The sequence below is a fragment of the Nelumbo nucifera genome, chromosome 8 (assembly GCF_055504915.1).
Source record: "Nelumbo nucifera cultivar China Antique chromosome 8, China Antique-T2T, whole genome shotgun sequence".
Classification (NCBI taxonomy): domain Eukaryota; kingdom Viridiplantae; phylum Streptophyta; class Magnoliopsida; order Proteales; family Nelumbonaceae; genus Nelumbo; species Nelumbo nucifera.
The window spans coordinates 32,091,775-32,105,634 of record NC_142656.1 but is presented as its reverse complement, the minus strand read 5'-3'; the positions used below and the strand labels follow the sequence as shown (position 1 = coordinate 32,105,634).

The following is a 13,860-nucleotide window of genomic DNA, read 5'->3' as shown; positions in this document are numbered from 1 at the left end:
CCTCTATGTAAATCGGTAATGAAGTAGACATATCACCTCTAAACCTTACGTTTATAAAACCACATACATTTGTATGTATAAAGTTTGAAGATAAGGTTTGAAGTACCTGTGGTTCATTGGGCTTTCCTAATGAATGGCCTTTTGGTAATCTTGACTTATAGGCAAGGCTCAAAATCTAAAAGATCTCTAAAAATTCCCTCAGATCCAGAAACTTTTCGATTTAGGGTTTGTTGTGCTATAACTTCATGTAAATCACCAAGTTTGATCTTATGTTTCTAGAAAGTAAAAAAATAGCAAAACATAGCAATCAAACATAAAAATTTGCTCAGAAGTTGATAACTCAAAAAACCATCAGACGCATAATCGTGTCTCAAGAAAACCATGCCTAAACAAGTCACCATATTTCAGTCATTTAGTGATCAGTTGAGCAAATTTATAACCTCGAACTTCAATAAGCCATAAAAATAGGTAATAACACTCTACTTCCGAGAAAGGGTTCATTCAGTTCAGCCCAGGATCAATATGGGACATTCTTGGGGAGGTTCTTAATGACATTACTCTTCATTCCAATCTTTGCTTGCATTGCTTGTACCCCAGACCTATTCATCTCCCGAAGCACCTTCATCCTTACAACTTGTTCTCTGGATTGCACAGTCACCAAGCCCATGCTCCTGTACCTGCAAACAAGAATACCTCACTAGTTACTATTTGATGGTTCTTTCTCCCTATCAAGTACTGTCATTTATATCAACACAACATCAAAGTTTAAACAAACCTCGAAGCCAATGCAGCAGCAAGGAAAACATCCCTTGTTGAAGACGGTCGAGGTTTCTGGCGATAGTAGCGCATAAATTCTCGACAACCAAGAGTTTTGGTCAATATCCCATCTTCCCCTTTTCTTGTTATCACTAGCTCAGATCCACCACTTCCAAGTTCAACAGTGTTGGACATTTCATCAACAGCAACCAGCTGCTTCCCATTTGTATCCACATAACTGTTAAGGACAAACACCATTATATTATATGTCAAAACTTCTGAATAACGGTAACAATCAAACAGAAGAAAATGCAAGGAAAAAACCTGCTGCTATAATCATAAAATTCCTCCAGCTCTGCTTCCTCATCATCATCCCCATCACCATAACGCACTTTGCAATGACTTTTTGCCACCATGTGCTTCCTCACAGCTTCCAAACTGTTGAACGGATGGCACCCATCATTGCAATATAAGCACTGGAAATCTCTTTTGACCTGAAAGAAAGAAGGGCAAAAGGTCAGGTTTAAAAGCATGCAGCTGAACAACTCCAACTTTGTAAGCCAGATGGGTTAAATTAAAATAAAAAGAATTTTAAAAGCACGATGATAAAAATCTCATAATACCTTAAGGCCAAGATAGGTAAGGAGGCCTTTGGGATCCTTTAAATACTCAATATCTGGGATGAAGAACCCATGCTGCTTGTGCATGTGTACCATGCAACTTTCTATGGTTCCATGCTTCATATCACAAATGAAGCAACAGGATGGTTCAAACTCCTCGTCCTCATCCATATCATCATCTGAGGGAGGCTCTTCCACATTCAAATGGGTCAAAGATGCTGTCGCCTCTCCAACTAAATCATCATCGGATCCAACCTCCTCCCACTCATCTCCACTTTCTTCATTGTTTACCTCCTCTTGGGGAGACTTATTTGTGACACGATTTGGGAGTGGCCTAATTATTGTATCCCCAACAATTTGATGGCCATCTGTTGTCTGGGAAGCCCGCATAATATGAGTCCGTGATTTAAGATGTTGAGCATGAGCCTTGGAGCTCCTATATGCCTTGCCACAAAGACCACAGCTGTAAAGCATGGGGGTCTCATTTAGCTTATTTTGTTCTTCGGCTAGTGCAGATTGTCTAGCAAGAAATAATGCTTCAGTTACTCCTGGAACCCCTGCAACCTGGTAAAAAATATCCTAAATGAGAAACTCCAACAGTTGGCAAATTCATTACCATCAATGCACTAACGCTATAAGCAGAATTTACCAAAAGAATAAGCAAAAAGTGCATTAAGTTCATTAGCAGATTACCAGAGTATTCTTTTCCAACAAATTCTGTATAAGAAAAAAGAACGCCAGCAACTTATATATACAAGGCCCAAGTGTTCATTGTGATTCCAGAGTTGTTTCATTCTCATTTTAATATTTTACAGGTGCATCTTGCATCAATTTGATGCTCCATCAATTAGGTATCAGAACCAATCCTACAAATCTAGATATTTCATGATGATGCAGATAATCTTTGTTTGTACATCTTAAGGAAGTTTGGTCATTGAAATAAAGAAGATGCTAAATATCACAAGATGACTTATATATCTAGATTGTCAAAACAAGAATTCTAATCAGTAATACTTGAGAATATTTAAGGACGGGGTAGAAAAAAGATGAATTTGGGATTTCAGGTCAAAATGAATGTGCTGGGATTTTATTGGAAAGAGTTGTTTCCCACATACTCTGATGACTTGCTACGAGGATGGAACATTTGGTGAGAAAGGAATGCTTATATTTTTGAAAATGTAGCATGCACAGATAAGATCATTATTAAGAAGGCTATTGGCACTTTTCTCTCCTGGGTATCTGCCACAAAGCTTTCAAAGGAGCTGCTTTTGATAACCTTTTTTTTACTGTTTTTAACTTGTATATTATGACAGTTGATAATTGGTCTATAGACATCCTGTCTTCCTACTTTCATACATATTGGTCTATAGACATAATCGGAATCCTTAATGCTTAATATTTCTCAATTTCCAAACTCTACCCTTAACAAAAGAGTAGATGGATAACCGAGTAAATTTCATAAATTAAAATCCTAAGAGATCAAAATCCCAATTTTACAAAGTCGGTTCTTTGCTTGGTGGCCTCTCTCTCACTCACGCACAGTGCCTCCCCCAATTGACCAGAGGTAGGCTGCAGAGTAAACTCTCCCTGCTTCCCTCCTTTCCCCTCATGGCCTTCTTTCCTTTCCATATTTCCACCATCTCTCCTTATCGGTGTACCGAAGAGGTTGGCTCAATCCCATCATATCAGTTATTAACGGTTCCATACAGCAAACAAATCCTTCATGCTGGGGTGATTGGCCCTTCAACCCTTATCTCCAACGTGAATCTTTCATTGTTGTTTTAATTTATAATACTTGTTCAAGATAGTTGAATTCCCATAATATATGCGGTATATAAGCAACTCAGTTAATTAAATTTCTTCTGTTACAACCAGATTAAAATTTATTTCTTAGATGTAAAGCTAAAGAACAAACAAATAATAGAAAGAAATAGAAAATCGATCTATAAAAAAAGACAATCAGAAATTTGAGATAAAATCAAAAACACAAAAATCATCGACCAAAGGTAATTAGACAATTAAGAGAATCTCCATCAGAACTATATCCCTCAGCCACTAAACAAAGTATATCCATTTAGCCGAACGAAACATTCATTTTATAAACAGTAAACCCAATCCAAATGTTAAAAGAAAAAGCGGCAGAAATGGAAACCAAACCTTCCTCTTGAGATTGTAACGGTGCCATTCAGACTTGTAATGGAGCTTCTGCTGTAAATCGTCCCCGAATTCCTTGTTGCACGCGTTGCAGGTAAGACCTGGCATCTTCTCTATCGATTCTAAATCTAAACTATTCGATGCGAATCTCTGTTGGGTTTATTGTTCAGAGTTCGACTTCTATCTTCTGTCGAAGAGAAGGAGAGGGTTTTATTGAAGTTCTTTGGGGTGGGTGGAAAAGCATGCGACCGCTCGTAGGCGGTGATGCGGTGTGGACGACTCGACGCGAGACCATGCGGTCCATGCGCATGAACCGACGCCATGGCTTTAAAAAATCTCCCCTGAAGTGTCTGACAATTATAATAACCTCCCTAAGGTTTCATACTTCAAAATTACTAAATTACCCTTACATTCAATATAATTCAAAATACCAGATTTCGGCTTATAGGATTCAATATATCTATGTTTTTATAGGGTAAAATTACTTTATTGTTTTCAATTTGATTTAAGGATTTTTTTAATTAAAAATGAAAATTTCTATTAAAGGTATTTATGTAAATTTTCATATAAATTGATAGATATAAAGACAAAATGGCTATTTTTGAAAAACTAATTCTTTAGGCTAAGATTTTGTCCAAGACAATAATAAAAGGGAAATAATTGTAGGCTTTTTCAATATTTTAGGAGAGGTTTTTGTGAAAATAAAACTTTAGGGGAAATTTTATGACCGTTAGAAACCTAATTAATTAGTATAGACTTTTATATTTTACCCTTAATCATAATCAAATGTGAAAATAAAACTTTATATTTTATGACTTAACACAGTTAACAAACCATAAGAGTGTTTTATGAAAATGTCTTCAACCTGTGTACTAAATGTGGTCGGAGGGTCCCGTTTGCTTTTTGGTAAGTTATTTATCTAGGTAAATACACTTATATGGGTAAGTTTTTCTTGAGAAGGGGGTAAGTGTATTTATTCATGTTCTTTTATTTTCCAAGGTTGCATTTGATAGAGGTGTAAATGAGAACTGGGGTAAACTTTACACCCGGGTTCGATTTTACATTGCTAAAATAGATGTAAAACTTTACCGATCTCTCCAACATTTAAAGGGTAAAGTGTGAAACTTGATCCCGCGATCTGTCCGTAGTCACTTCTGTTGGGGAAAGGTTCTTTCGAGATAGGGTTATCTGTTGATCGTCTTCCTCCGACGAGAACAGAGAGGCGGCAACAGCAGTGGTTGACTCCTACTGTGGTTGACCATCGACAACAGCAGTGGTTGTTGGGGCAAGAACCGATTGGTCATGCTCTGTACCCATCTCCTCTAAGGTTTAACTCCTCTTCACCTGAATATCCTCACTCTCTCTCCTTCTCTACCACTTTTGTATTTGCCATGGTTCCCCAATTGACTATTGGCTTTCTTGCCATTCATGGGGTTCCTAGGTGTTGTGGCAAGTCTACATGGGACTGTTCAATGAAACCAACAATGGAGACTTCTCCAATCATGTGTTCGTCGTAGAGCTAGATACAATTCTTAGCCCCGAATTTGCTAATATAAATTATAATCATGTTGGGATCGATGTGAACAACCTTAAGTCGATTGAATCAACTCCAACGGCTTATTATCCAAGCGAAGAAGGGATCAACAAGAGCCTGCACCTCATAAGCAGAGATCCAATGCAAGTTTGGATAGAGTATGATGGTGTAGAGAAGCAACTCCCATTATATTCGGTTTTCATGGACTCTACGTATGTGGTGGGTTTCTCTTCGTCCACTAGTCGATTGCAAGCTCCCATTATATTCTTGGATAGAGTTTCAACAGAAGCGGCCAAGTGCAAGAACTAGGTCTAATACGCCACTCACCGCTGCTCACGTATGAGACCCTCTGCTATTGCAACCCCCGGTCACCAATTTCTGGGTTTTCTGGGTTTGATACGCTGCTCACCGCCGCTTGCGGTGCTCTGTTTCTTGGCCCACTGGCAAGGCCTGCAATCCCTCGGTTAGAAAGTAGTGGACTTTTACCTCAATGATTTACCAAATGTGAAGAGTGTTAAATGGGACAAACATTTGGTTTTCATTTTACACTCTCAATAACCCATGATTTACCTCAATGATTTACACTGTGGATAAACTTAGCCTAAGTAAAAATGAAAATAATCATTTTAGCCATAAAAATCCATTATTAAATGGGGCATTTTTGTCCCATTTAAGTGTTGGAATCTCCCCTCCTCCCTCTCCCCCCTATGTGGGAAAGTAATTTACCCACCTAGGAGATGGGTATACCCAGGAAAATAAACTTTCCCTAATCCCCACATTAATCTGAAAAAAGAACATGGTATTCTTGGTCAATGGGAACCAAAATTCCATTGACCAACTATTCCCCCTCTCAAAATCCAAAAAAAGAACGCCCCCCTAAGAATGATCCCACAAAGGAGAGAGCGCAAGCTAAAACGCAATATAACTGGAGTGGAAGCTAGAGGTTTGAACATGCCAAGGGCCCGACCTGAACTTCTTTCTTGAATACAAGTCATGCAACCATATTTCCAATAGAAACAACAATTCAAAATGAAAAAAAAAGGGTTAAAAAGCATAAATCCATCAACAACCAAGTGATGGACTTAAATGAAGAAAAGAGGAAGGAGAACTCCACGATGCATCGATCCAAAGCCTAAAGAGGTAGAGAAGGAAAATGAAAATCTTACTAAAATTATTGACAACTATGAGGATAGTGATTCGATGAAAATCATGAGGGAGAAGGGGATCTTGAGAATAAAACCATTTTCTTGATTCTATTATCTCCCCTTTCCAAAGTGCCTTTATCCTCAATAGAAAAATCAATGATAATATTTTAATTGTTCATGAAATGATGTATACTATGAAAAAGAGGGGGATCTTGGGAATGATGGCTTGTAAAATAGATATGGAGAAAGCATATGATAAACATGAGTTGAAGTTTATTGAGAAAGTTTTCAATAAATTTGGATTTCACAAGAAGTGGATTGATTGGGTCATGACATGTATTAAATCAATTTCTTACCAAATTTTAGTCAATAGGTTTCCTACAAGGAAATTTGAACCCTTTAGGAGTATTAAGCAAGGTGATCCCCTATCCCTTTACATCTTTGTTCTTTGTGTAGAAGCACTTACTAGAAATTTTGTGGAGGAAGCAAACAAACACAAGAGTCCCAGTGGTTGTAGAGCTTCAAAGATGGACCTTGTGTGCCTATTCTCCAATTTGCTAATGATTGTTTGATATTTGCCAAAACAGCCATTCCTGATTGCTTGAAAGTCAAAAAAATTTTATTGAAGTTTTCTGAAACTTCAGGTTAAAGCCCAAAGTTTGTCAAATCAACTTTGAAATTCTCTAAGAATATTCCAAACAGACTTCAAAAGAGTATGTCAAGATTGTTAAGAATACCTCTGGAAAAAAAGAATGACTCTCATTAGGGGCTCTAATAATTAATGGTCAAGTTTCTAAGAAATTATTTTCTAATCTCAAAGTGAAAATTCAGAACAAACTTGTAGGGTGGAAAAAGAAAAACCCTTTCCTTGGCAAGTAAAGCATTCAACTTCTCGAATGTTAGTACTATGCCCTAGTTCATCATGAGATCCTTTAAAATCCTAAATAGTGTTATTGAAGATAAAAATAAAAGTCAGTGGAATTTCATATGGGACAAAGGAAGTGATATGTCTCCCCAAGAGTTGGGATGGGTTGGGCCTTAAAAACCTCTATTGGGTAATAAGGCTTGTCTTACTAAGTTAGGATGGAAAATATTAAAAGCGAGGCAAAATCTTTGGGTACATGTGGGGACCCAAAAATATCTAAGAAAGCAGAATTTTTGGAATACTAATCCAGAAAATGGTATTTCCTAGGCTTGGATAGGCATTTTCAATTCTAGGCCTTTTACTTAATAAAGGGGTGGGGTGGTGTCAACACCTGATTTTTTACTCGATTCGTCACCTAAACCACAATTCCCCCCAAATTCTCTATCAGACCCTTCCAACCTCTCCAAAACATCTAAAAACCCAATAAACCCAAATTTTACCTCGAATATCCTTAGGTCCACTGTTAAACCTACCCAATACCTATTCGATGGCCACGATTGACCCCAACTTACACCTCAACCATTAGATTAGATACAACCATCAGACCCAGGACCTCCCAGAACACCTACCCATGAAATTTGAAATTAAGATTCCTCTGCTTACCCTTTCTTCAAGTCAAGATTTCTTTTTAAGCCCTCTTGTTAGCTTAAAACACTCACAACCCAGATCCATTTGATTCAAACACATCCAAACCGATCAAACCACATCATTAAACTTTGAATACATCAAAACACCTTTCCATAAAGTCCTAACCCTAGATTCCCCCATTTGCCCTTCCATCGAACCAAGATTTCATTCCAAAACATCTCGTTAACCCAATTTTTTACGATCTTGACACCCTTGAGCTGATCAAGCACCATCATTAGACTCCAGACACAACAAAGTACCTGTCAATAAAATTTTAACCCAAAATTCCCCTATTTACCCCCTCATCAAACAAAGATTCCAATTTGACCCCTCTCACACTCACAACCCATATCCACTTGATCCAAACACATCTAAACCAATCACCCCAAAATTCTAGAAAACCCCTACATATGAAATTTCAGCCCAAAACACCTCCATGTACCCTCAATTGTGCCAAGATTCTATTTCAAAGCTCTAGATTGATCGAATTCCAAATCTACCGGATCCAGGCTTAATTGGCCCAATCTAACCTTATCAATCACCTCATACCACCCAAAAACTCTACCTTGTGAAATTTCACCCAAAACTGTCTTTGTTTCCTTCGATCACACACAAATTTTGTTCTAAGGCTCCATATTAACTAAATCAAACCCTTTTCCAGATCTGCTCGATCCAGCCCATTTGGCCCATTTTGACCCCATCAATTAATTCAAAATGTCCAAAAACCTCACATTGCCGAATTGTAGTAAAAAAATACCCCCATTTACCTATCTATCTAAAAAGATACCATTTCACTCAATCTTGTTGGTCCATATATACACAAATACATGATTTGACCCAGTTTTTCGAAAATTACTAAAATACCCCTGTATTTCCCAAAATTTACCAAAATGCCATTATGCCCTACATATAATAACCCACCTAGGTTTTCAATCTAAACTAACCTACTGTTCATTTCCTTCCTCCTTCGAACGGAAACCAGAGCAGAAGCGACGGCGAACCCAAATCGATCTCCACCTCCGGCCTTCTCTCTTCTTCGTTTCGATTCGCCCTCTCTATTTCATCCAGATTGCCGCTGCAACTCACAGCAGAGGCGATCTTCTCTGTTCCTCATTCTCTCTCTCTCTCTCTCTCTATATATATTTTATATTCATTCTCCTCCTCCTCTTCATTCTTAGCCATCCTCATCATCCCTATCTTGACGGACCAAATTCGATTATACACTGTTCATCCTTCTTCGTTCGAACCTAACAGGGAGTGGCGGCGGTAATGAACCTTGCTCCGATCTCCTCTTCCTCCCCTCTCTCTCTTACTCTTTTCCTCTTTCTCTCTCATATTCTTCTTCTTCTTCTTTGTTCCATAGATTGCCGCCCCCTTCTCCCCTGCCACTGTTGCTCAACCGAACCGCCGTTGCAACTCCTAGCAGTGGCGGCGTTCTTCACTCCTTCCTTCTCATTTCTCTCTCTCCCCATTATTCTCTCTAATCGCTAATCGCCGAATCTGGCTTGATTAGAGAATCTTCAACCATTCATCGTCTTCTCATCTTCGAAAGAATGGGGCAGCGGCGATCTTGTTCATCGATTCCGTCCAGTCATCTATGGGTTGCTCTACCCTATTCTTAGTCCCAGTTGATGAGAGAAGTTCACACCCGAGACAACATCTTCTCAGCGTCTTTCAGTTGTAATCGGTATTCATCTTTGTGGTTCAGGGACAAGTTGCTCACGACCAGACTCCTCGTTGTCTTCCCTACTTAGTTATCTTTTTTTATTTTATTCTATAATTACTTCCTTTTGGCTTTTTTTTTTTCTGCATTATGCCACTGTTATTGTGATCTGAGGGAGGGAAGTCGATAGAGCTGGTGAAGAAGCTCCGCTGAACCAACTCCTCCCGCACAATCTCAATGGTCACTGATGCATCTAGATCAATTATTAGTTCCTTGTTTTCTTGGTGTGACTGTTTTCTGATGACTAAAGTTTGCTTCCACTTGATTTTGTTTTTGAAAATGAAATACCATATACGTTTCAGGTTTGCTAATAAAATGTTTCCAATTTTGTTCTACTGTGTATAGGACTGATACTAATCTTGTTTCATGGCTATTAATTATTTTAGTTGACGCTTTCCTTTGTTTTCTTTTTCCTTAGTTACATTAATGGAATAATCCAAGAGAGGGATGAGAACAGGGCGGTAGTATTTCAGTAGGTCTATAAATCAGAATTAGCGGAGGTGAAGAAATGATTGTAATGAAAGGGAGAGGAAAAGAAAAATAAATAGAATAATAACAAATGATATAAAATAAACGGGGAAGATCAATGAGCATTGAGTCTTATAATTCCATTAATCTCTTATGTGTTCTACCTCTTGTTATTTTGCCGGTTCTGGTATATTCTTAGTTGTTGATCAGTTTAGATTGCATTTTCCTAATTATAATTTTTAAGCGTGAATTGAATAGCTCCTTGTTGTATCTTACTTTATTTGTTGATTATCATGCTTTCGATCAATTAAATATATATATATATATATATATGTAAGTATATATGTGATTAGTATCATTTGGGATCCCATGTGGGCCCCATCTATCGGACCAGGAGAGGGATACCTAACCCTTTTCCTCTCCCATCCAAATCTTACTCAGACTGGTTAGCCAGTGCTGCGGGCTATTGGCATTACTAATAAACCAAAATGCTTTTTGACATGAATCCTGAAGGTCCCATCACCCTCTTTCATTTCTTTGATGGGTGGCGACTCAATTTCCAATCCAAATGAGCCGTTTTCGGACACTCACAGGTGGAGAATAGGAAATGATAAAAATGTTAAATTTTATAAGACTAAAAGGAATGAATCAGGCCCCATTGAGGAGTTGGTAAACAACGATCTCACCAACAAGGTAAATGATCACTTTGTTTATGATTTTAGTGATCATGAGAAAAAAGTTTGGAAAGAAGATACGGTTAGTATTCTTGTGCTGAACCATGTTTGGGACAACATTAGATCTATATTCCTCCCCTCAATCTCTTTTGGGAATCTCAAAATCCCTCAAAGATAAAAACTTTCATCTACCTTATCCTAAATGATTAATTTCCATCAAAATCTCTTTTTATCTTTCGTGTGATTGCTATTGATGGAACCTCTAGTTTTTGTGGAGAAAATGAAGATAAAAAATCACATCTTTAGAAATTGTTCCATTTCCAACCGAGTTTGGTCCTTAATTGATCCCATCATTGTGGGACCAGAATTTAGAGATTTATCCATCTAGGACTAGTAGGCAAGCCTAAATGATGTGGCTAATCTAGAGGGATCCATGTTGTATGAGAAATATAGTTTCATTCTTTGGTTTATCTAGAAAATAGAAATGAAAAAAATGTTCAATAATAGAAGTTTTCCCTGTCAAATATTATTGCTAGAGCTTTAAGCTCCTATAAGAAACCTTCTCTATTGACAAATACTAGCAATGCAAAGAACTTAAAACTATGAAAGCCTATTGTGTGGAAAGCCCCATGAGATGGCATTATTAAAATAAATTTTGATGCTTATAGAAAGGAGGATGTGGCTTGTTCGGTTGCTTGCATTGCTAGGGACTATTTAGGCAAAGTCTTAGATGCTAAAGCTTATGCTATTGGTAGGGCTTATATAAATGTTGTCGAGGCTTGGGCAGCTTGGGAAGTCCATAACGTTGTTCTCAATTTCAGGAACCTCCTCATTTGTATCGAAGGTGATTCGATCCTTATCTCATGCCTCAAAAGAAGACCAATATTCCTTGGAAACTGAAGACTATCATTTGTGAATGATCAAGGCTGGCTGGCATTTTGGATTGTGAAGTCTCCTACCTCCACTCCTTCGGGAAAACAAATCAAGTAGAAGATTGGATGGCGCATCAAGCTCTATCTCTTGTCTCTCCTTTCTTTTATATCTAGAACCTCCCTTGTTCTCTAATGTATATTTACAGTAGTGATACTTGGGGGAAGGGCTACCCCCATCTTGTGTAGCTCCTCTTGACCTTACCAAAGAAAAGAAAAAAGAAGAAAATGGGAGGAATCCACTTCTTAGATGCTATTTAGTGAAGTATTAGGGTGTCACTTCTAAGACGATATTTAGTCAAAATATTAACCAATCTACACCATTGCCCACCAAAAATATCAATCTACACCATTCAATGGTTTGAACTGTGGACCAATAAGCTTGATAGTAGTCTTGCCTTAAACAGGTAAGGTCTATGGAAGGGTAATCATTTCTAGTTCGGGTCAACCTGGTCTGGATTGGTTGACCTGTTTGGGTCTATGTCTTGTGCTTCGTGGCCATATTATAGATTTTGAGAGCCTAGGCCAACCTAGTTCCTGATCTCCCTTATCTCTCAATATATGTTTGCCTTCTAAATTCCAACCCATTCCAATGAGTTAAGTTGAGTTAGCACCTATTCGATAATACTGAGGGCCTGTTCGTTTCATCTTGACTCTTACATCTTAAGAGGAATCTTACTACTTTAAGAGGAAAATTGGTGTTTATTTCCTCTTATCTCTTATCTCTTAAAGAGGAATCATACAACCAAGGTTCAAAATTTCGTCATGTATCGGCCGATACGCGTATCGTTCCAGCAAGTTTTTGGCACGACACATGGTACCAAATTGAATGTGCCGTATTTATTCGTCGTATCGATGCCTTATCGTGCCCATATCGTACCCGTATCATTGAGTACCGGCCGATACAATACGATTTTACTGTGGTAGAAACGCAAATAAAACTCCCTTCGAAAGAGGGCTTCTAAACCCATTTTAGAAGCCCTCTTTCTTTTCCAAACCCTTCAAAAAGCTTTTTAACCTTTTTAAAGACTCAAATCTTGTAAAAATTTGCCAAAAACATCTATAAATTTGCAAGATTCAACAAGTTTTTCAAGGTTGTGAAAAAAAGGAGTGAAAGTAAATATGTTTTTTCAAATTTCTTTTACATTTTCAGCCAATGTTAGAAAAGATAAATGGTTTATCCCCTACTCCTTTTAACAACTATTATGCATTTTTATTTTTCTTAATATAAAAGTTTTTTATTAAAGATAAAGGAAAAAAATGAAATCCCCCCTTCCTCCTTCCTCCTCTTAAAGAAGCTTACGCCTCTTGCATTTTGAACTATGCTTCACGCCTCTAGGTAGTGGAATGCCTCTGTATTTTAAAACATTGATATTTATTCTTTTTAATTTTTAGAATAAAATATGCAAAATAATTATTTCATCTATTATGTCCATAAATCCATTCAATTTTTTGTTACATATTTACTTTTCTTAATTTTAATTTAATTTTTAGAATAAAATATGCAAAATAATTATTTGAATAAAAATAAATAATTATTTAGTTTTTAGAAAATTAGAATAAAATATGCAAAATAATTACTTGATCTATTATGTGCATAATTAGATAGTATGTTTCTATTCCCAACTTTCCGTTTATTGATTATAATATGTTTTTTCATAAAACCCACTGAAACGTGTTATTTTTATGCATAAATAGCTCATTTATGTCTTATATTTAGTGATATTGATGTTTATTTATGATTTATTAGAATATTTATAGCATTTCCATGTGTTTCCATGCGTATCTTAATTTTTTGTCCGTATCCATGCATATCCAAGGCGTATTCCGATACACCTCTTAAATTTGCCTTTCCGATACGCATAGCGTTTCCAACACTTTGAACCTTGCTTACAACTTTTTAATTTCCAATGATACTCCCAAAACACAAAAAAAAAAAATCTCATATATGGGGTTAAAAAGGATATTTGACAATTTTCAAAATTCAGAATTCAGAAATCAGAACAACATTCTTTGCATTAAGAGTTTAGAGGAAAGAAAAGTTTACCAATTACAATATACCTCTTAATGTAATTATTACACTTTTAGACGTCAGAGCAAATGAAGAGGCCTTGAATGTTAGAATGCTAAAAAGCACATTTTTACAAGTCAAATGACATTAATCACATCCCAAGGAATATACTCTTCAACTTATTTTCATAAAATACCCCTCATCCCTTATAAATTGACAAGGGGTCCCCACCACAGACCCCACCATTCTATAGTCTATCTTATCGTTGTTGCTATCCTTCGATGTCTCTATGTG

At 37.1% G+C, this 13,860-nt stretch overlaps 1 protein-coding gene and 1 long non-coding RNA gene across 2 annotated transcripts; one reads left to right on the top strand and one right to left on the bottom strand.

The window, feature by feature from the left end:
* Nucleotides 1-309: 309 nt before the first annotated feature.
* Nucleotides 310-3,832, bottom strand: LOC104603156 (cytoplasmic 60S subunit biogenesis factor REI1 homolog 1). Its single transcript, XM_010267107.3, has 5 exons — nt 3,534-3,832; nt 1,380-1,940; nt 1,081-1,250; nt 776-994; nt 310-677 (listed from the first exon to the last, which is right to left on the bottom strand). Exons 1-5 carry the CDS (start codon nt 3,636-3,638, stop codon nt 518-520), a joined length of 1,215 nt encoding a protein of 404 aa, XP_010265409.1. The 5' UTR covers nt 3,639-3,832; the 3' UTR covers nt 310-517.
* A 4,876-nt stretch (nt 3,833-8,708) lies between these two features.
* Nucleotides 8,709-11,804, top strand: LOC148789826 (uncharacterized). The gene is made up of 2 exons (XR_016079648.1): nt 8,709-9,664; nt 11,448-11,804. It is a non-coding gene; the product is annotated as an uncharacterized LOC148789826 (long non-coding RNA).
* Nucleotides 11,805-13,860: the final 2,056 nt, after the last annotated feature.